The sequence below is a fragment of the Ambystoma mexicanum genome, chromosome 11, assembly GCF_040938575.1.
Source record: "Ambystoma mexicanum isolate Mex_15411 chromosome 11, UKY_AmexF1_1, whole genome shotgun sequence".
NCBI lineage: Eukaryota > Metazoa > Chordata > Amphibia > Caudata > Ambystomatidae > Ambystoma > Ambystoma mexicanum.
The window spans coordinates 773661010-773684574 of NC_090934.1; the positions used below are offsets into that span (position 1 = coordinate 773661010).

Consider the following 23565-nt stretch of genomic DNA (forward strand, 5'->3'; position numbering starts at 1 on the left):
GCAGGCGTGGCAGAAGTCAGGGTACAGGAGCAGACACAGTGAGCGTCCAGCTGCTAGATGCAGAACAACGCGAAGCACGTGTGGCTGTTCGGGTGGGGTTTAAATAGCCTTGGAAGTTGTTCCAGGTATGTATCCTTCCCTCCAATCAGGTATGTATCCTTCCCTGACCACGCCCGGATGGTAAATTAGTCCCACAGGTAAAGTAGTTCCTTTTGGCCTCAAGGAGGCCGGGATCCTGCAGCATGGTCTGCATCAGGTAAGTGCACCCAAGCACTCCCATAATGAGCCTGGCGCCTAGGGCGCCAGGACTGATGTCTTTTATGAGCCTGGCGCCATCCAAAGGGCCCCTATATGGGGTTGCTGGGTCCTTCCTTGGGGACTGGATGTCCGCTTTCGGGGACGCAGGGCTCGAACCGGCTCCCCGGGAGCGGGCATCATGACACATTCCCTCAACCGGCGAACCATGGGACATGACCTCATGACTGAGTGGTAGCGGCTGCGGTGTTACCTGAGGGCAAAGAGGCAACTGCCCGAGCGGCCTTGGCACCACGGGTACCCTGTCGTCCACCTCTGGTACCCCTGCGTTGGCCTCTGACTGCCAGCTCCTCTCGCTTTACTGAAGGACGAGTAATAGCGAAAGGAACCACCCCTCCATTGCTGTCCCCTAGGACGAAAAGGCAGAGGTTGGCGAACTGCAGCGCCCAACGACTTCGCTGCAGCTTTTGAGGTCTGCAACTCTCAAGGCTCTCGTCAGCCTTGCTGCCAAAAAGGTGTTCACCGTCTAAGGGCATGTTGAGGAGCCGGGACTGCACATCAGGAGCAAACCCCGACTTCCGCAACCACGCAAACCTGCGTATCACGGTGCTCGCCGCCATGGACCTGCTGACGCATTCAGTCATGTCCAAACCCGACTGAACGGACTCACACATGGCATCCTTACCATCCTGGACCATAGCAAGGAAACCATCCCGTTCGTCGCCTTCAGGAATATGTTCAGCCGCTAACGTAACACAGTTCCACAGAGTGTGTGTGAAACGAGACAAGGCACAAATGGAGTTGGCCGCCTGAAGCGCCATACCACCAGAAGAAAACACTTTCTTCGCCCAGCCATCAAAACGTTTGTCGTCCCTATCAGGAGGGATGGTAGGGCACGACGCCTGCTTTGCTGGGGCCGTGGCCGCCTGCACCACCAAACTCTCCGGAGTGGGGTGTCTGGTCAAGAAGCAGGGGTCGCTACTGGCTGGACGGTATTTTCGCGACAAGGACCTGCCCACCGCCGGGAGACTCTCCGGAGCAGTCCAAGCCGCCGCCACCCTTCTCTGTAGAGCCATATGAAACGGCAGTACCGGGTCAGTTGGGGGACCAACATCAAGGATGTCCGTGAGATCATCCTGCACAAACTCCCATGGGGGAGCAGACCATCCCAAGTACTCTGAAACCCTATCCATAAGGCGCCGGTACCAGGAATCGGCATGAGAGCCAGGCTTAGGCCTACAAAACTCCACCTCCAGAGAGGTGTCCAGTCCACTGGCATCATGCAGTGACTGCCTCAAATCGTCAAACTGACTATAGCCGGAGACAATTTCATCTGGAACCTGACTAGGAACCAGGCCATCAGAATCCTCATCCACCTCCGAAATATATTCCAGGTGGCGAAAAAAAGGCACCCGAGAGTGCTTGCTCTTAACCAGAGCCTTCCTAGGGGGTTCCCCCGTGCCACGGGGTACCTCTGACACCCCGGCCTCGAAAGCCGTCGAGGGAATCGGCGCCGAGAGAAAAGGCATCGGCGCCGAGAGGATTGGCGTCGACGTCGAGTAAATCGGCGTCGACGTCAGATGCAGCGCCGCCAGCATCGACGGCGTCGACACAGTCCCCGAAGCCGGAGCTCCGAGCGTGTCCTTCGACGACCTGAGCGTCGAGGGCTTCGACGACTTCCTCGGAGCCGGAGCCTCGAGAAAGCCTGTCTACGCCCTCGTCGCCTCAGACGTCGATGTCTTCCTCGAAGACATCACAGGTGCACACGGTCTCGAACGCGTCGAGGACCGGGACCTGGAACGGGTACGTCGAGAATGAGTCCCCTTGTCCGAACGCGACCTCTCCCGTGACTTGTGCCGACCACTCTTGCGAGCGGTGTCTCTCGACCTCTCACGACCGACCCCACTCAGGGGCGCGGACGGCTTAGTACCCTGCGACTCGAGAATCGCCAGCATTTTCTTCCCAAAGGAAGCCCATTCCTCCGGTGTCGCACGGCTGGTGGGGTAAGCGACGTGCCGGGCAGAGTCCTCAGAAGAGGACCTGGAAGATGACCACTGTCGGCGCTTCCGAGAATGCCTCGAAGAGGCCGAGGAGTGGCGAGACCGACTCCTAGAAGGAGACCCACAAGACTTCCGACGATGACACAGAGTCTCCTCTCGAATCATTCGTCGAAAGCCCCGCAGACTTCGACTTCCAGGGCTTGGACATCCGACCTACCGACAACTTCTTTTTACATTCACCTAAGGCTTTGGACGTGAGCGACTGGCAGTCGATAGTCATCCGTGTCGTGGGCCTCCCCGAGGCACCAGAGGCAGGCGTCGTGCGAGTCCGTCACCGACATCTTGGACCCACACTCCCCGCACTTCTTGAAGCCCGGACGCGGGGTCGAAGACGAAGTAGAAGACATCTTCACACGAAGGAGATTCTCACAAAAACTAACAGGTTCGAAGAACCGAGAAGAACAGAACTCCAAAGAGTCAAGGCGGTAACCGAAATTCACGAAGCAACACGTTCGCTGAAAAAACGGAACTGAGGCTACGGGCGTCGTGCGTCCTACTTATCACATCGGATGACGTCGGAGGAGGTCATCGACGACGGCGCATCGACGCAGAAAAAAGTTTCCGACGCAGCACAGCTGTGGTGATTACCTGTCATAGATATGGAATACGTCGGAGGACCCAATCCCCTCGAATACCATCTTCTGGAAGATGTGTTGGTCAAGGAAACAAACTGGTGATATTAACACAAACTTCAACATAGTCCACACTGAAGTGTTTAATTAGAAAACAATCATTTATATTAAAGCAGACAAAAAATAAAAAAATCAGACGGACCTTTTCTACGGTCCTATAACCAACTATTGTGTGCAATCAATTCAATGAAGGGGCATGATGAAGGAATAGCATACAACTCCAGAAACGGGTCACTATATTACTATACTTCAAGACTAAGAGAAGAGGCATTTCCCCTTGTTACCACTTTGCTTTCACACTATCCAATAGTGCTTATCATTTGCTTTTCACTTGCTTCTAAAGCTCTCATTACTGGTTTTCACTTGCATCTTTACTTTCACATTATTCATAAATGCTTTCCCTTCAAATTCACTACGTTTGTAAATGCACATCACTTTCTGTTCAAGGTCTTGAGCTGCTTCTGGAACTTCAGGTGGTCTGGCTCAAGTTTGAGAGGGGCAGGGAGACCATTCCAGAGGAAGGCACCTGTAGAGGAGAGAGATCTACCCCCACTCTGCCTGGAGAAGCGTTTAACCCTTAGAAAGTTGGAGGTAGCTGAGCGAAGGGCCCAGGAAGGTAGGTATTTTGGAAGAGAGTGCTGAATAAAATGCAGGCCCCGGAACCAGAAAGCCTTGTGGACGATGCAGATGGTCTTGAATGTGAGGTGTTTTCAGTGATGGGGAGGCCTCTCCTCCAGTCCCACTGCTAGAATCCTGCTATGGCGTCTTCTGTGAAGCCCCTGGACCCTCTTCTAACTCAGAAGTAAAGTACTCACCTGTTTGCCCAGTCTTCCTAAGGAACTCTGAGTTTTGCTACTTAAGAACCTATCCTGACACTGCCTGTTCGACACTAGATCCTAGTGACCCCCCTTCTGCCACTGAGAACACTCATGCTCCAAGAATAAGGGAAAGACTTAAGGGATTGGGCCTTTTGCCTAGAAAAGAAAATAAGTGTTTAAAAGTGACTTACTTGTAAAAGAGTTGGTTGATAACTAACTCTAAGAGTGAACAGTTACAAAGGTTCTTACTTACCTTGGATGCGTGATGCACTATTCTTAAAAGTATGGTGTCATCTTTCTTTCCTTAAAAACTTGCCATTCTAATTGAAAGATGTGAAGGTATATTACTCACCTGTGATTAGGTTGTGTCTCTTCCCAAAAGTAATGTGTTGGTTTCAGCAAATTATTCCTGCAGGGTAATTGTATGAGTGTCCCCCAACTGGGTCTTGCTTCCCCCGACTTGCTGTTAGCCTGTCCAGAATGAGTCGGTATTTGATTGTTGCCTACCTAGAATAACTGAGTCATTCAGTAAAAGTGTAACATTAGGGTTTACTTTCCCTGTGCTATCTAACCCACAGTCTGTGGTGATAACTGTCCCTTATACGTCCTACATCAGCCACTTGTATAGTTGGGAAAGAACTAACCTGGACTCCTTGTGAGATAAAAAAAGGTTTTACTTACATTGAGTTAGCTGTGTGCCCTCCACAAATAGGTTACCAGAGTTACTGCTCATCTCAATCTGTGTTTCACTGATCTCAAAAGCTCATGTAACTGAATATTACATCCTTAGGTTTTACTCACCTAGTATAACTGTTTTATCACAAAAGTAGTTATAGGTTTTACTGTACCTGGAATAAGTGCTCCACTATTCACAAAAAGTATATTGTCCAGTGGACTGATCATGTGATTTGTACTTAGAGTCACTGCACAACTGGTAGGGCCTACTGCCCTTGCATTACTGAATGTAATTGTGAAAGTAACCATTGGTTTTTACTCCCCAAGAATAGGTGTGACCTATAATGAATGTGTATGAAAAGGTTTCGACTTCCCTAGAACTACTCTTAGGTGTTCCAAATAAGGTTTATACTTTGGTCTGGGTACCTTCAAGTATAATGTTGTGTTTTTATAATTGTGATTACATATAATGTGTGATAGTACTTATTTACACCTAGATTTATCTGGTCCTGCCTGTATTTAAATAACTCATTTATTTTTACATACCTAATGTTTCAGTGTTTCTTTGGACCATTTTTGTATTATAATTTCATTTGTACTGATTCTACAGCCCTCTCTCCCTCCTAAGATAAGTCTGGCTGCTCGGTCTATCCTACCATGAACTCAGGTGGTACAGCCTTATACTAAGAGTGGAGTCTTGTGCTGCCTCAGTTGAATAGTTTTACTAAGCCCTTACTTAAACTGTCCTAACAGGCAGCTAACACAATCAGCGAAATGGTTAACGCCTCCATAGCAGTGGGGCTCCACAGTTCTATTCTATATCACACCCTACAAACAAAGCAAGCAAAATGCGTTGGTGAGTTGAATGAATGAATGCATCTTGGTGATATATCTAGGGAACAACATTAGGGTAGGGAACATGCTATAAATCAAGAAGGTGAGAAAAAGGCACAAAGTTCGGAAGAGCAACTCATACATTTATAAACGAATATCCGGTAGATAGACTAGGGCACAACAAAACCTGGAACAAATCATGAACATTACCCATGATGGTGGATTCATTTGTTCTATGCAGCCTGTTCCTGTTTTGTGAAGAGGTGCCACAGGTAACAACATAGGAATCGTGAAGTCCTAGTAAACACAACACAGAATTAAATTGGGTTATTTGGATACAGACAGAAGCAAATAATGTATAGATTTAGTAAAGCAAGTTGCGTGCTTGTTACACATTTTCTTACACAGAAAATTACGTTGATTTTACAGCAGAAACAAAAAACAGTTTGAAAACCCATTATTTTACAAATCTAAAATGTCCACATAAATTCCCAGAACCTCCATAGCACACACTAAGCTCCACATGCGACATGAACATAAACATTTGTTTGTCAATGAGAAACATGTCTTGCTTACCAGGAATAAAATGCACACCGGAGGGGCAGTTTAAGAGGCACCTATCACTTCCGCCATTCTTAACACAGCGCAGTAATACTTTTGTCGATACAAAATCTGTCAGGAACCGCTCTACTTCTAAACGAAATAAAATGTAAATATTCATGGGAACTGTACAACCTAGACCTCTGCCACATAATTGATCACAGTCCAAGGCCCTCTACATATAGCAAGATCGGGTTAATGCACACAAAGTTACCCAATGGCTGTCTAGAGAACGTCCACAAAGATGTCATACACATACTTTCATGTTGCCAGTCTAGAAATGCAATCGGGCTTCAAAGTAGCAGACACAGGACATTAACAGATGCATGCATAGGTGAAGGGAAAAGGTTACAAGTGTTGACATTTTAATGTCCACTAGACATGTCATAACAGCAGTGAGACAGTCTGGCCAGTGTAGATGGAAGGCTTATTGCAGGTCTCTGATGATTGAAGACTTGGATCTCACTTTTAAGGAACGGAACAATCCTCTTTAATGTAATATCATGACATGTGTATTTTGCTGAAATATACAGTAAAAACAAGATTGAAATCACCAAGGATCAGGCACCCGTATATAATTAGCCATTGCATAAAACACCAGCAGCTTAATATGTCAAGAGGAGAAGCATGAAAGAAAAAAAGAACAAGCCTAGATAAAAAAAGCACAGGAAAGAAAGCACCAAAGACCCACAAAGTATCTCCTGTTTTTCACCTGTTTCAACAATGATGCTGTCAAAGCCAATTAGACGATAAACCGAAAGCCACAAGACAAGGATCCGTGCTAGCACACTGGTCACAGCCTACACACAGGTAAAGAGAGTTGGCCACCAACCAATTCAAGAAGAGCAGACTTAATTGAACTCCACCTGTGCACAACCACCACCTTACCAACACAGTCTCTTTTATTCCAGTGCAGTTTGCGGCTTGAAGGACAACGGCATTCATAATCTCCCAACGTGTTGACGCAGGTCTCCTGGCAGCCTCCGTTGTTCATGCTGCACTCATTGATGTCTGCGAAATACAAAGAAAAACAGCTACACATGTGGAAACACTGGCACAGTCAGCATGTTGCGCTTTTTGCACTAAATATTCAGAATACAAAAGATTTCGACAAGGTTTGAAACGTGTCGATATGCTTTACATATTAATAGTGTTAACATGGTGATACAATTGGAACCCTTAAAGAGTTCACGAATATTCTCCCGTGGCTCAACTCTGACCATATGTGCATTTAGAAATGTGTGCTGTAATATTTACTGAATTCTAAAACAGCACGGTTTGGTACACGGTTCATTGTAAATTCGGAGCACCACAGTGCCCACTTCTTTTTGCATGCAGTCTTTACCAAAGTATTTATGTTGCTACCATTGTTTCATTTCGTCCATTTGATTGTCAAATCCCAATGTGAGATCATCAGCCATGCTGATATGACTTTCCTCTAACTTCTACTACTCCTAGTCAAAGTCTTTCTCGTTGCAATTCTTGCTTCTAAAGTCTGTTTACACAATAGGAACGGGCAATCGGATTGTGTATCTAAAACCGGCACGGACCATTTAAAAAAATAAATAAAAAAAACTCCCACAAGGATCACCCTCCTTATGAATTAGCACACCCTTCGCTTGTGTGGACTACCAATGCAGTACTCCAAGACGAAGACGCAGAGAGCATGCAGGATTTCTCGCACTGCAGTAGGAATCAGAAACATTTAAATTATCATCAAGCAGTCTACCCACCACTTCCTCAATGCAGTGCATCTGAAGGACATACCCAAACAGTAAATATTGGATTTGATCACATGCAAAGAATAACACTAGACTCTGCATGCAAACTTCTTTTTGGTGATTTCATTTTAATCCACTGAATTCAAGAGTAAACAATAGGCCACTCCTTCACATTAGAGGTCATGTACCTCTTTGCATCAAAGCAATTGATGCACGTCACCTTTCCATGACAGAAATTCATGTGTCTTGTTTGCATCACCATCTAAGACTATTCAAAAACAAACACTTAAATATTAGACATGACTCTCCCAACGTTTATCCAGAAGAGAAACATCTCAAATAAGAACGGCTTCCAGCACATTTTATGTAGTTAGTATTTTCAACTGTATCGGAGGAACTCCCACAACCAGAGGTCAAAGTGGGTGGGAACTAAAGGGTACGGCATTCCCTTATTTGACAGTGTTATTCGTCATTGCGCCCTTACTTTATGTGACCGGAAACACCATTCCAGGACGGCAAGGCAGGCCCACCTTTGTGTTGGCGATTCCAGCCCGAGCCCCTGCCCTAACAGCACACTGACATCTCACTGCACTCAAAGACGCTGGGTTCACGGTTTATTGGAATAGGCTGCTTGGGACATAAACAACGACCAAGCAGTCAAAAACACATCCCGACAATGATCTGCCTTTGAATTTCTATAGGTATAGCGTTATTTGCAGGTCATGGGGTGTGTGGCTTTAGTCATGGGCATGTCCTATTACAAAAACTGAGCAAGAGCTCATTATACGACATTCGAAATAGGGAAACATTGGCTTAGTGCAAATACATATTGTTGTATTTGTTCTATGTGGTTTCATAAACTACACTTACTTCGCTGGCTTTTAATTTGACTCGTGCTGGCCACACAACTTGATTTTCTTTTAATGTGAGGTGTGATGAATCAGCAAGGATTCCTCTGAACCTTCTCATGTGGCCAGGGAAAGGCAGACGCTTCCTGATCCTGACCCTGGTGGTGGTGTACTGCAGGAGGATCACATGGGAGTTGGGGGAACAAGCCAGGAATACTGGGAAACCCCCTGCATAACTTTCCCCGTAATCCCACACTTTTGATGGCTGTTTGCCAAACACAGGAAGTTAAAAGAACAGATTATGTTGTAGAGCACTCCAAGTCCCATAATCCCACAGCTACTGGGACAAGGAAGAGGAATGAGGAGACATGCTGAAGCAGTAGTTAGGCAAGTAAGCAAAACAGTTCGTATCTGAAGGAACATAGGGGGCATAAAAGGCCCCCTCAGGCTCAGGCAATTGTAAGGAGCTGGAACTGTGGCTACAGCATACACAGCAGTAGCAGAAAGAAGATGAGTGGCAAAACCAAAGGGAATCCGGAACGTTGATACAGCAGATTTCACTTGCTTGTTCTGTAAGAGTCCTGATCCCCCCAAACTGAGTTGCAGAGGGTGCGTAGCAGAGGGCATGCGAGAAGGCTGACATTTCCCATGTGAGTCTGATTGTGAAGATTGCTGGGCCAGAAGTGTGTCGGAGGCCGAAGCGAGGAGCTGCGGCAAGTCGTGGGTCTGAGGAGCGAGAGGTGCTCCTTAGTCGAGTGGCCCAACCGTAGATGCCTTCATCGAGGAAGGGTGTGGGTCCCTATGAAGCCAGAATCAATAGAAGTTGTGCCCGAAGTCGTGGAAGTTGTGCAACCCACAGAACAAGGGTCACAGAAGACGGAGAGTTAAACCTGGTGTTTCGATTTCTTGCGCTACCACTGCAGGTAATAGTATCCAGTCCTATCTTCACTCACCTATAAACCGAAGCAAGCTGAAGCTGTTAGTTGAACTCTTAACAATGGAATAAGGAGAAACTAAAACTTGCGTGTGATGGATGCACTTTCTTTTCACTCGCGTGAAGAGCGAACGCTGCAGAAACCCATTGTCCAATACTTTAAACGTTGTAAACTATATGAAGTGGTTGCGTGTGCCAAATTTCACTTTTCAAGGAAAGAGTGACCGTTCTATCTTTATTCAAGCAAAGCTTGAATGCTCATAACAGTAAAGCATTTACATATTGTATCTACAGTTGAAGCGATAGCAAGCATTTCCCAAGCCAAGAGTATTCCCCTATTAAGACTGAAAGCAGCCTTTCTTAAAGCCAGAAAACAAAATAACCAAGACTGTGAGCCCAATTGAAGTTTAACCTTGCCTAAAATAAAAGTGTGCAAATATTGCCTGGAGCCAAGCGAGTGGAACAAAGGTTTCTGAGTAATTATATCAGCTAACAGTTGGCAGAGAGATGAAGGCATCATTGGGGAAGGGAAACTTGCTGTCCTGAATATTATTTGAAGTTGATATGATCTAAATTGCCAAAGACTTTAAGCAAAAGAGAAGTGGATCATACAAGCAAACCAAGTTGTAGTTGTGGCAGACAGACGAGAGGCAAAGAGGCAGCCCTTTTGAAAAGAGATATTCAGAGGAAGAGTGCCTTGCCTGTTGCAAGGTGTTGAAGTGCTTTAGCCTAAATCTTGTCAGAACTAAAACCTGCATTTGAATCACAAAGTATTGAAGCTGTGGTGGTATATTTGGTTGTCAGAGGAGTCTGGCGAAGAGCCTTCCTGCACCAGACTCTGTTTCTACTGTGAACAGTGGTGAAGTCCTGTTTCTTTGCCCATTACCCTTCAAAAAGGGTTTGGGGCCGGCAAAGTGTCTTCCTGTCTTCGTGCTCTGTAGGTTTGAGGGGGCTGTAATCACTCAGAAGAGCGTTCAGCGAGAAGCAACAAGTGGGAAAGTACAGACTCAAGAAAAGTAAGAGGAGACACGGGGGAGTGTGTGGAAGAACGCAAGGCGAGCCAAAGGATTGCTCGCTTGTGAGAAGGTTAGTACTACATCTATACCTTACTCCGAACTGATAAAAAATCCTGTCTTCTCGTTATTACGGAGGGTTCCATTGTCAGACTGAAATGCTGAAGAGACCGGCTGAAGTCTGAATAAAGATAAGGCGTATTGCTGCCTCTCACTTCCTCGCCCCTCCTCCTCCTCTTGTGTCCTCTTCCTGCTCTGCCACCCCCTCTTCCCGGGTTTTCGCCACCCAGACAAACTTTAAAAACCTTTTTGCAATTCGGCTGTTTCCATCTCGGCTGATATAGGCAGTCGGTTGATGGTTGGCTGAGCTAGGGAAAGTTAGCAGCCGTTTTTTGTTTTTTTCTTTTCTTGATTGCTATGTTTGAACTGGACTGCTTGGTGCGAGCTGCAAGTTTGCGAGAAAGGGGGAAAAGAACAAGAGCTGGATAAAGATTTTGATAACCAGTGTGAAGGGGAAACGGCAAGTGATAATTTTTCCTTCTGAGCAGCGTACTTGGAGGCAACTTCCGCTTTGTCTGGCAAGCAGTTCCAAAAAGGAAGACGAAAGGGGTGAAACTGCTGGTTAAAAGCAAAATATCTGCTACAGATGGTCAAACAAGTTAAAACATCATAGCCTTAATCCAACCCCCCTCTTAAACGACAGATTGGGTGGATCAGCCCAAAATGAAACTGTGTCGCACCTTATTGATGGACAATCTGAAATGTCCGGAATGAGATGGTTCTTTGACACAACGTTCAGAAGAATCAGAGGCCCTGGTTGCCCCAATACAGCGGACAGACTAGTCCTCTCAGGTAGTGGACTGTAGTATGGAGGTTGAAGGTCGCCAATTAATCCAAACTAAAGCCCAAGTCTATCCAGAACGGTCACCACATACCCCAAGGATAGGGGGTCTATTGGACTCAGACAAGCATCCAATAGCACAATCTGGGAAGCGATGGCTTGATTTTACGGTGACAAGGAAAATACAAAAGAAGATCAATGATCATTTTGGCAAACAAAAAAAAGGAGTTAAAGTGTGAATGATCAAGATCAGCCCAGTGACCAGGACCTTTACCCGCTGCAAAGGACAGAAGGAGAAGGTGAGATGATTAACGCACAGGTAAGATGTCGGTCAGGTCAGCTGGATATATCCATGGAAAAGGATGCCCTGGTTACTTTGGAAGAAGAAATGGAGCCCAGAAATGTTGTTCAAAGGGTCCAGACAGGGAAGGAGAGGGCGAATGAAGGTCTAGGAGAGGATATCTGGGTGCCTAGTACCAGTGACAGCGGAATATACCACAAAAAAATGAAGCTACACTAACAGGACTAAACTATGTCCTAAATTTATTGGTGTCTGTTTTTGAACTACTAAAATCTGAAGTTCAATCTCAAGCAGGGACATTGCTGGAGCTCTCAAAAGACATTGAGCATTTTGATTCCTCTCTGGTGGGAAATAACACAATTAACTCCAGCCTTATTCCGATGTTGAAGGATGTTCGGCTGGAGGTAGCTAAACAAGGTTTGGACATATCTGCAATTAATCTCTCCCTGGCTAACAGAAGAAAGGAAGAGGAGACCAACAAACTCATCCTACAGGACATTTTGAATCAAATAAAAGATCTGTCGCAAGTAGCAAAGGGAGAAGAGGGGGGGGCTGAGTCAGAGGAGGTAAATCTTCCTTTTGATGACACACCCCTAGCAGAATCAACTTTGGAAGAATTTATGAGATTGACCAATGTGGTGGAGGGAACTATTGAGTGTGTCTCTTGTCAGGAGCACATCGTAACAGAAGGCCACTCCCAGATCTTGGATCCAGCACTGCAAACAGTGCCAGAGATTAGTCAAGAGCATTCCAAGGAAAAAAGAGGGAAAGAGAGAGGCAAGAAGGAGGATAAGGAACAGGGGACTCTGCTGATTTTGAAGGAACAGAAAAAAACGAAAAAGGAAAAAAAAAGTGAAACATAAAAAAACAGAAACAAATACCTTCTTTAAGGCACTGTCAATATCCTCATCATTGAAAAATTTCGAAGACAAGATGGTCTTGAATCCCACAATAAATGGAGGTAAGGACTTCAATGGGAAAGTATTAAAGAAGGGAAGAGGGAGAAGAGAAAAGAAGAAAAGTAAGGAGCCACCACTGGACGGAATCAAATTAGAAGAACAAGGTAGTTACCAACTGTAACATTCTTTCCATTGGATGTTCCTCCCACGTATTCCTCATTTTAGATATTCTTACCTTCAGCTTTGCTGCTTCGGACCTTTTTTCTCTCTCCACCAGAGGGCGCTCCACTCGAGGCTGCTGCAATGTCCCTCGGTAGTATCCTACGAGCGCCGATGTCATCCACTGTATCAATGCCTTGAGCGCGCCCGTTGGCCTCCGTTCTGTTTTTTCGTATATTATAACCAACAGATTGTAGTTAATGACGTGCCTCTTTTGACCCAAGCCTTAAAAGAATTTAGAGTGTAAATCACGTAAACTGTACAGTGGGGTAGGCTGGGAGGGTCGATGAGGAATATGTGGGAGGAACATCCAATAGAAAGAACGTTACAGTTGGTAAGTAACCTGTTCTTTGAAAGGATTATGTCCTCCCACATATTCCTCATTTTAGATAGACTCCAAAAGCAGTTTTGTATTTGAGGTGGGAGTACAGAAATTTTAGTCATGTACAGAATGAAGTACTGATTTACGAATAGACCTCCTTGAGAAGAAGTCGAATCTAGAGCATAATGTTTTATAATAGTGTGCATGGATGACCATGTGGCTGCTGCACAAATATCTTGCACAGGGACACCCCTTTGAAGTGCTGTTGAAGTTGCCATTCCACTGGTTGAATGAGCCCTCAGCCCATCTGGAGGATCTTTCCCAGCCAATCTATAACATTCATTTATAGCCAAAATTATCCATCTAGATTATGTTTGCTTAGTTACAGTTAGTCCCAATTTACGGCCAGTGTAACCCACAAAAAGCTGGTCACACTGACATAGTTTTGCCAATCTTGAGATATAGAAGCTAAGAGCTCTTCTAGGATCTAATCTATGCAGCCGTTCCTCTTCCTTACTTGAGTGAGCAGGAGGGTAGAAAGTAGGCAGTGTTATTTTTTGTGACAGGTGAAAATCTGAGACAATTGTTGGCGAGAAAGAGGGTTTTACTCCAAGGACTACTTTATCTTGATTAAAGATGGTGTGAGGAGGACCACTAGAAAGCGCCTGCAACTCACTTACCCTGCGGGCTGAAGTCATTGCCACAAGAAGTATTGTTTTTAGAGTAAGGAGCCTTAATGGACAAGAATGTAAATGCTTAAATGGAATGCATGTGAGGAACTTTAGTACCAAGTTTAAATCCCACACAGGAACATGAAAAGGTATTGGAGGAAACACATTATTTAGACCTTTTAAGAACTGAGTTATTAAAAGGTATCTTAAAATAAGACACTTCCTCTGAGGAGCGCTTAAAAATGGATAGCGCTGCTAAATATCCTTTTATTGTGATAACCTGGAGCCTCAGATTAGCCAAATGTAATAGAAAAGACAATATTGTGGGAATATTACAATGAAACAGGTCCACATTCCTTTCTCTGCACCAGTTACTGAACTTGTTCCAACTACACCGGGACAGAGAATTGGTTGCTAGCCTTCGACCGAAAGCAAGATCTACATTACGTCATACGGAAGGTCCCAATCCTTGTATCTCAACCTCTCAGAAGCAATGCGTGAAGGTTGAGTGTGTTGACATCTGGATGGAGAACGTGACCTTCCTCTTGCGAGAGAAGATCCTCTTTTTGGAAGACGTATTGGAGGGCAGATGGACATGTCCAGAAGGTCTGGGTACCACGTTCTCCTGGCCCAATCCGGGGCAATTAGAATTATGGTTTTCCTGAACTTTCTCAACCTCCTGATTACCTGAGGGATCACAGGGACTGGAGGAAACGCATACAGAAGTGGAAACTCCGATTCCACCACAAATGCGTCTCCTAGAGCTCCTCTCGGGGGAAATTCCCCTGAGCAGTACAGTTCGCACTTCCTGTAGACACTGGTTGCGAACAGATCCACTTGAGGGGTTCCCCCAAAGGACAAAGATCTCTTGAAGGACTTCCTGAGCTAGTTCCCACTCGTGGGAGACTGTGCTCTGCCTGCTCAAAGCGTCCGTCGCTGTGTGTTGCTCTCCGGCAAGGTGAACTGCTGAGAGAGAGATCCCTTCTTGTATTGCCTGGAACCAGAGCTGCATTGCTTTCTGCACAGTGGCAGTGACTCTACTCTTCTCTTGTTGTGGTAGTACATGGCCACTGTGTTGTCCGTCATTATCAGGACATTCTTTCCCCGCGCTAGTCTGATTGCCCTCAGCTCCAATAGGTTGATGTGTAGTTTGGACTCCGATGTAGACCAACGACCACTGATTGTCAACTTGTTGGTATGAGCTCCCCACCCTGTAAGTGAGGCGTCCGTTACTACCGTTATCTCCGGTCATGGTTGCCAAAAATATTCCCCCTTGAGGATATGTTCTCTGCAAGCCCACCATTGTAGATCCTGTGCTATTCTGGTTGGAATTTGCAATAGATATGACATTTCCCCCCTAAAATTGAGACCATTGAGTTCTGAGGGCCCATTGAAGGGATCTCATCCTCAATCTGGCTTCTGGCACCAGAAAAATGCAGGATGCCATGAGACCGAGCAACCTAAGAAAATCGAAGGCCGGTAGATACTGGGCATTCTGGAATTTTATTACCATCTGCAGAATGTGGTGAGCTCTCTCTTCGGGAGGCGAGGCTTTGCCCGAGCAAGTATCGAGGACTGCTCCGATAAATTGGAGTTTCTGTGATGGTATCATGTTTGACTTTTTTAAATTCAGAGAAAACCCTACTTTGTGAAGGAAGTGGAAAGTCTTGGACAGATGTTCCTGGAGATGGGTGCTTACTTAAGTATTCTGGATCTGAAGTACAGGATCTTGCCATGCAGTATTAACCCCATCATCCTGATAGACAGGTGAATTTCTACCCCATCCCATGAATTCAGTTACTCTGTTCATCAATATCCTATAACATGCATCAGCATGTTCTGCTGGGTCAGGTTTTTCAAATTCATATTCTGAAGAAGTATCCAGACCACTTACTGACTACAAGCACTCATATAGGTCTTGTATCTTAGATTGAGGATCCACTAACTTGTCTTGTACCAAATCTAACACCAGCAGGTGAAACCTCTTCTGCTGATGACTCTCCTTCATATATAGATGACATGGTCCTAAAGAAATCATGTCTGCTTTCTGGGTGAAACACCTTTTCAGGTGGTATAGGTTTTACCATTGGTGTCGATTTTGCCATTGGAATGGACGTAGACATTAACAAAAGCGTTGATGGCGTCGATGTTGTCAATACCTTTGAAATTGTCGAGGTAACTTACGATGCCTTTGAAGGAATCGTCGATCCTGTCGAAGGAATTGTTGGATCCATCGACACCGTCAAAGGAGCCTTCGATACCGTCGACTGTACACTCGATGTAACCTTTTTAGGTTAGATCATCAACACCTTGAGCTCGACCGCGTTCGACAGAGGCTTCGAGGACGTTTTAGATGAAGACTTTGATGACGTATGAGAGTCACCATTTTCTTGAGATCTACCTCCGATTTATGCACCAGTAGGTTTTTTTTATGAGGTGTCTGGGAAGACTCCCTGGATGACACCCATGACCATTTTTTGTCAGATTTTCTCCTCTTAGATCTCTGGTGGGGATAGAAAAAATGTCCCAAGCAGCAAAGCTGAAGGTAAGAATATCTGAGATGAGGAATACATGGGAGGACACAATCCATTCGAAACAGAAGTGTGGGACTCCAAACGGATATGCAGGATCTGAGAAAGCTGAATGAAGTGGCCCAACCCACCAAGAATGTATTGAAGGGGGTGAACCAGGCCCAGAATGATGGGGAAAAGATCCTGGAGTTAAAGACCTCCAATGGACTAACTTTTTATTTATTTTTTTTAATTTTTTATTGTATATGGTTACAAAAATATAACCTTTGACAAATCTCAAATCAAATACATAATTTAACGAAAAGATTAATACAGTTAACAAAGCATTTTGCATCCAAGCCAGTTAAAACAAAATTTGGACAATATTTAAAAAGGATTTTACAATTCTAACTTACAGTCCTCAAGTATCTTAACAACAGCGATCGTCTTCTGATGGGAGTAACCATCAATCAGGCTTTCCCAAAAATGGTCATGTGCCCATTATGTTAAATCGGACATGAACCTACTGAAAAATTGATGCCTGGAATTTCTCGTGCCCTCACACTCCATCATTAGATGTTTGATTGATTGGTTTTCTGGCTTGGCACACGACTGACAGACTCACTGATGAAGCCCCCAAACCTCTTCTCGCCAGGATTTCCCCAGTATGTAATATGTTCAATCTCAGTCTAAAAAACGTATTCCTCTGTCTCCAATCTGGGAATTTTATTAGATATTTGCTGAGGAAGCCCAGTTTTCTTTCCGATCTTTGTAGGGGATTCGGGTGTGGCCCTGATCTTATTTTCTCAAGGGTCTTAATCCAATCCATTTCCTCCCATTTTTTTTTTGCCCTTTAATGGATTTTCCTCCAACAATTTTGAATCTATGTCCGCCCACTCCTGCCATTCCTTCGCCAGCGAGTCAAGTCTGTCCAAATGGTGGGAATTACCAGCCTCCAGATGTTTTCTCATTTCTGTGTATAAGGATTGGTTTTGAGTTGTCGTAATATGGTGGTGCAAAATCAGCAGTTTCCACACTGCTTGGGATTTTAATGATCTTAAGACCAGTTTGAATCTGATGTTATCCATTGATAGACTCATTGGTAAACCCAAGGCATGTTTCCAAACAAGACCTTCCCATTTTTGCCAGGACATGTTCCATAGGTGGGTTTTAGTTTCTAGCCCATATAATAAAACAGGGATGACTTTGGCCTGGTAAAACTTGAGGGCAGGTATGAATGAAAATTTGCAGTATTTCCAAAGAATTCTTTTCATCTGGGCAGCTAGGGGTTTTATTTTTGTCTCAAGGTCAGACTCCACCTTGCATAATGCCGGTGTGGCATAGATTTTGTATCCCAGGTAAACCAAATCCTCCACCCTTGTGATTGCCCCCCCCCCTTGACCACCTGGGGAAAACAATTTTTTTATTCCTTTGCCTAAATACCAACACCCTTGATTTATTAGGATTCAGGGAGAGCCCATTTTCAACCTCATAATTGTGAATACCGGTAAGTAAACGTTGCAACCCAATGGATGTTTGTCTAAAACCACCACATCATCGGCGTAGGCCAGCCAGTGTATTTTTTTACCATTTAGGGAAGGACTGGCCAACGCTGAAGATGCTAGAAAGTCCCTCATATCAGAGGTATACAGGTTGAAAAATAGCGGGGCCCCGAGACAGCCCTGTCTGACCCCCCCAGTTAACTCTCACGGGTTCTGACAGATGACCCTCCGCATCTAATCTCCCCTGATGTCATTGCCCTTATGGAATTCGATGAGCATCCCCAGGAGCCCCTCTGGGATGCCTTTTGCTCTTCATTTCATCCACAACCTTCCCCTGTCCACTTGGTCAACTGCCCTTGAGAAATCTACCCATGCACCATAGAGTTGTTCACCACCCTTACCCTGAGTTTTTTCACTCAGAAGATTTAATACTATGCCATTCACTGCCGTTGAGAGTCCCCTCCTGAACCCAGTTTGCCATTTTGAGAGCATTCTGACTTTTTCCCATGCTTCCAGTTCCCCCAGCAGGATGTTCATAAAAATCTTTCTGTCAATATCCAGCAAGGCGATGGGGCGATAATTTTTCGCCGCCTCCCTATCGTCCCCCTTGAATAGTGGGATAACTGTGGCAGTGCGCCACGATGTTGGTAGTTATTTCTGAGTCAGGATTTCCCTAAAGTGCCAGTTAAGCAATTTTGCCCATAGAGCTGGATTTCCCTTCAGGACTTGATAAGTCAGACCGCTGGGCACTGCCGCTTTCGAGGACGAGGCCTTCCTAATGAAGTCTTCAATATCCGAGGTGTTGAAATCAAGCCGCCAATCCACCTTAGTATTATAGTCACAAACTGTTCTTACTGGTTGACCAAAGACTGACTTTAGGTACTTGATCCAATCACCCTCGGGTACCAGATTGCACAATTGAGTAGTTTTTTCCCCGTCCATTTCATGCACGGTGTCCCAAAACCCCTTAGCATCTATCTTGTCTAGAACCTCCAGAATATGCTCCCCATCCTGTTGGAACCTTTTTACATTCCTAACCACTGACCATTGTTTGTACCTTAAACAGTCTTATTTGCACCCCTTGTTCAATTTTACCAATGGATGAGTCTTTTTTTTATAAGCCTCAACCTGCCATTGAGATCTTTTTTCTTAGCCATCGTTTCTTCATCATACACGTGACGGTGAACTTGTTTAGACCCACCCCCACCTGGCTTCGGGGCCTGAGGGAGAGCAATTGTCTTTTTGCACTACTTCTGGTAGTGCAGAAAGCCTTTCATTTAGGTCAGCTCCCCCAGCTTTATATTTCATTAGGCGAAGTTTACCTTTCCGGGCTGTTAGCCTCTGAGACATCCGTGGCGAAATTACTGCTGAAATTTCTGGGAAAAGAGTTCCAACCTAAGATGGTCACTACCACCCCCCTCTTTTATGTTTAGGTTTACTTTCTTTTCGAAGAGACCACCAGATAGGAAGAGATAGTCCAATATTGAGGCAGACGTGCCCTGAATCCTAGTTTGATTGTCCGGGATATTACATGGAAGATACCCATTTGACATTTTCAAGCCCCAATCATTTAACCACTCCACCCACAGGTGGCCATTTTTGGGTCTTCTTTTCCCCACAGATATTCTCTGATTTCTTAGGAGGTCAATGCATTGTGTGTTTAGATCACCCCCCAGGATTATGTCCGCCCCTGGAAAAGCAGATTTCATATCTCCTAATGCCTTGACTAACGCATTAAGGAATACAAGGAGCACCATTCTAGGCGGATTCCAGTAAATATTGCAAAAAATCATTGCTCTATCACACACCCCATTTCTAAATGTAGCCTTGCACATTTGTAGCCCTCAAAAATTCCCTTCAGGGGAGACAACATTCATAAATTTTGAATTTTAGAAGGCAATAAGCAACCCCTCACTCGGCCTCCCTCTAGCTTTCTGTGCTGCCCCTTGTACAACAATTGAATGCCCTTCAACTACTATAGGATTTACGAGCCATGTCTCCTGAAACATTATGACATCTCCCACATCAAACAGATAGCTTGTTATGGCCCTTGAAGTACAATTATTTGGCCCCCGTGCGTTCCAGCAGATGACTCTCAGCCCCTTATTTTCAAAGATGTTGGGTACCTAGACCCAGCTTCTGAAAGACCTCTGTTAAAATACTTGGTAGTAGGGCTAGGGTGTTGGCCTTATTGTAGACACTTGTCTGTTCACATGTGGCCGTAGACATCTTGGTAGGGGGTTGCAATTTGGTAGCCCCTTTGTGAAAGTGAACATTCTTTCCAGCTGCCACATTCCGTGGCTGCAGTGGTTTTGGTTGACTTCTTGAAACCAGTATGTCCAAGTTCCTTAAATCCGATTTTGCATCTTCAATTGCTTGGAACACTTCCCTGGAGGCACAGCCCACTTCTGCCAAAAGAGGATTATTTGGGTCTGGGAATCTGACTGATTCTATGTCTTTACTGTTGATTAAAAACAAACTCAGAACTTTTTTCAGAAGTGAGAGTATGGTCCAGCGGTTTAGAAATTTTACATGCTTTTTAGCAATTAAGGATAGCCAAATAATCAGCATCGCATAATGTGAGCCTGTGAGGACTCTTTCCTCTCTCTGTGGGGACATTTGTTCCAGAGCCCCAGTAATCGCATGGGATGAGAACACAATTTCTTCCGATAGTCTTGATTTTTCTGAAACAGAGGCAGGGTCTCCCATACACCTGAATTTACCTTCACCCAGTTTTATTTCTACCGTTGGTGATGTGGTTTTCATCCGATTTTGCACTGAGGGTTTTTTCAGAAAGATTGGGGCGATCTTTACATTCATTTTTGGTTCAACTATATCCCCGTCCTTAACCGGGGATGATTTAGGCCCCGATTTTGGTTTGACTTTGAGGAAAATGGGGGCTAATTTGATGACCTCCTTCAGATTTAAAGAACCGGTTCCTGCTTATTCAAAGTCTTGTCTGTTTGAGAGCCTCTTGATGTCACACTAGATATGGCCTTGATTTTAGCCAGTTTCCTTGGATCTTCTGGGACACCCTGGAGAGCTCTTTCCTGGTTGTTCTTCCTCTTCACTCCCCCCCCCTTTTTCCTTGTGGACTATTCAATGAGTCAAGTTCGACAATTTCTTGATCTTCCTCTGCCACCGATGGATGGGAAGAACCAACTTTCTTCAAAAATGAGTTAGTTTCTGAGGTCTTGTGTTTTGCTTTCAATTGTTTTTGATTTTTTACCTCATTTTTTACCAGCATCTTTTTCTTTGCATCTATTCACCCTTCTTGCTTCTGTTTTTCGATTCTTTTTCCCCCCAAGATTTGCACTTTGGGGACAGGCTGCTAAGGTTTCCACGCCTTGGGAAGCCGACTGATCACTAGAGTTGATCAGGTATAGTTTTCCAACTGTGTCTTCATCTTGGAACCCCTCTCCCACATTAGCCAGTCTCCGAAACTCTTCCAGAACCGACTCTGACAGTAGTGTGTCATCCATTTGTTGATTATCCACCTCTAATGGCTCTGACACAACCCGCTCCAGTTGGTTCTGATTTAACAATTGGAGATGGGACACAGAGCATGATTTGGAGATCTATCTGTCTCTTCTGATTTATTTTTGGCTGCCAAAGACCTTTGGAGTGCTGAGATGTCCAGCCCTTGTTTAACTAACTCTAACTGCATCTCCTGCAGTTTTGACAGCACATTTGTATTAATAACGTTGCAACAGCCCAGTACTGAACCATCTAGAGCGGCCACCTCCTTTGTCAGTTCCATTAGGGAGCCAAATTGAAGTTGCACTTCGGTTTTCAAAAGTTCGATGACAGAAACTAACGAGTTCAGTACATAGTTGAGTGCACTCAGTGTTGTCATTTGACTGGACCCTCTCTTCAACACTTTCCCCCTGGGTGTCACTTGAGTCTAAGGCTGATGGTACTTCTGCTGGTAATTCTTCCTGTACTGGACCAGCGAGCTCTAGATTAATGTCTATGCCGGACAGATTGAGTTTACTTAACGTATGATCACGTGTGTCCAGATCCAGAACAGGCCTAGCAGGCTCATTAGACCCTTTGTGATTTCTAACAGGGTTTGAGGATGTGTCAATGTCTCTGTTCATTTCTGATACATGCAACTGTTTCCTTTCTCCAAAGAACTCCTCCATTCTTTTTTGAATTTTAGTTGTGGTTAATGTAAATTCAAGACCCTTTTTCCAATTGTCCGCCAGAGTAGATTCTGCTTCCTGCCCCCCAAAAACTCTTACTGGTGTGGAGAGTTGGACAGGGATGGGTCTGCATGCACTTGGACTTGAAGCTGTTGAGCCCCCACTAGAGGAAACGGGACCTTCCTGGTTACTTCCAAAGGCCCCCTCACACCATGTACTAGAGGGCTACTAGCCGTTTTAGGCTCCTCCCATTCTGGGACTCTCGGATCATCCTGGAGCGAATTGCTGCGCAGCTTCATTGTCCTATGAGATACTGACTTTGGACAAATTATAGGATGGTTCATTCACCCTGGGACAAAAAAAGAAAAGCTGTGCAGAGGGCCTCTTTAACAGAGGCAATCTCCCACTCTGGCCCCCCACACAGGGACTGAAGAGAATAAAGAACTTTGCGGCTCAAATATGCCGAAGGCCCGCAGTTGCAACACGGGTTTCAAACCAGCACTGTCGTTCACGAAGGCAAACCTTTGGTTTGTTTGTTTCCTTATTTCCTTCGCGCAGGGTTCCTGGCTGGCAGAGATCTGAGCGGCTCAAAGGCGAAAAGCCCGCAGCCGCCGTACAGATCTCAAGAAAACAAGCCCCCGTGCACTCAGACAATGGTGAGGAATTGTTCAATTTGCTGAACAGCCTCGACTACCAGGTTCCAAAATGGCTGGATTGACTGGCTGGGCTATGATAGTCCCTGCCGTCCCAACAACAGCCCAGACGATCGGTTTACTCAATTTTCTCAAATTGCTCAGGACAGTTTACTTAGAACAGCGAGTAAGTTTATCGTGCGTTTGCCGTGCGTTTAACATGAATTTTGCCATGTGTTTACCCACCGAAACTTCATCAGTTCGATACCTCAATAGCCGCAACTCAACAGCTCAGCTCAGCGATGACGAGCAGTTTGTTTCTTAACATGCTCGATCTGCAAAAACCTCACCTCTCCAAACGTGACCACAAACAGCGCTGAAAATGCTTGCAGAGTGCAGAAATGCGAACGGGTTATGGGACCCAGCACCCGGTTCTCAGCTTCAACTTCGGTTCCTGCTTCGTCGGCTCGCAACCGTCCTCACTGCTGCCTGGACTGTGTTAGAGGAAAGGACCTATCGGACCGTCAAGCCGCACCAGTATTGCTGCTCTACTGCTCTCACACACCGGAATTCCCACACTGGCCGCTTCCAATGGACTAACCAACCCGAACCCATCAGTGATGCCGATTTTCCTTCTGAAAAAACGCCCTGTAGCGCCACTGACATCACACTTCGGAGGGGAGGGGAAGGAAGTACAAGGGGTGGTTAAGAACCTGCCGCCTATTTTTCTAAATCAACGAAATAAGGCTGCAGCAAAACCGTTATGGTGGAAGAAGTGAGAACAGGAAACTGCAAGCAGATATTGCTGAATACGAAGTATAATGGAACGGGGAAATCGATAAAAGTGGAGAGGGGGGAACCCAAATGGGCTTGCCCTTGCAAAACCCAAAGCTGCAATCAGGACAAAATAAGAATAAGGATGATGACCCTTCAATATTTGCAATGCTAAAAATCTGTCTGTCGGTGCCAGATAAAAACAAAAAGCATAAATCACTGTGTAGAAGTGTAATTCTATCATACTTCAGAGAAGTAACTGACCTTTACCTCTTGAGCTCTTGGGATACTGAATTTGTACGATTCCCAATTGTTAAGAACCCTTTTGTAGTAGAAGTGGTACTCGCGTCACGGGAGGG

General features: G+C 45.2%; 1 protein-coding gene across 10 annotated transcripts in view; it reads right to left on the reverse strand.

The window, feature by feature from the left end:
- The window catches only part of SCUBE2 (signal peptide, CUB domain and EGF like domain containing 2), a 1402698-nt gene that overhangs the window by 466552 nt on the left and 912581 nt on the right, over positions 1 to 23565 (reverse strand). For 7 of the 10 annotated variants that reach the window (XM_069623684.1, XM_069623685.1, XM_069623686.1 and 4 more), the window contains 3 exons: positions 6763 to 6885; positions 5851 to 5967; positions 5485 to 5571 (listed from right to left, as the gene is read on the reverse strand). In XM_069623684.1, the coding sequence (XP_069479785.1) occupies positions 5485 to 5571; positions 5851 to 5967; positions 6763 to 6885 (327 nt within the window). The remainder of the gene's footprint in view (positions 1 to 5484; positions 5572 to 5850; positions 5968 to 6762; positions 6886 to 23565) is intronic. The other 3 variants (XM_069623688.1, XM_069623689.1, XM_069623682.1) reach the window with 2 other exon arrangements.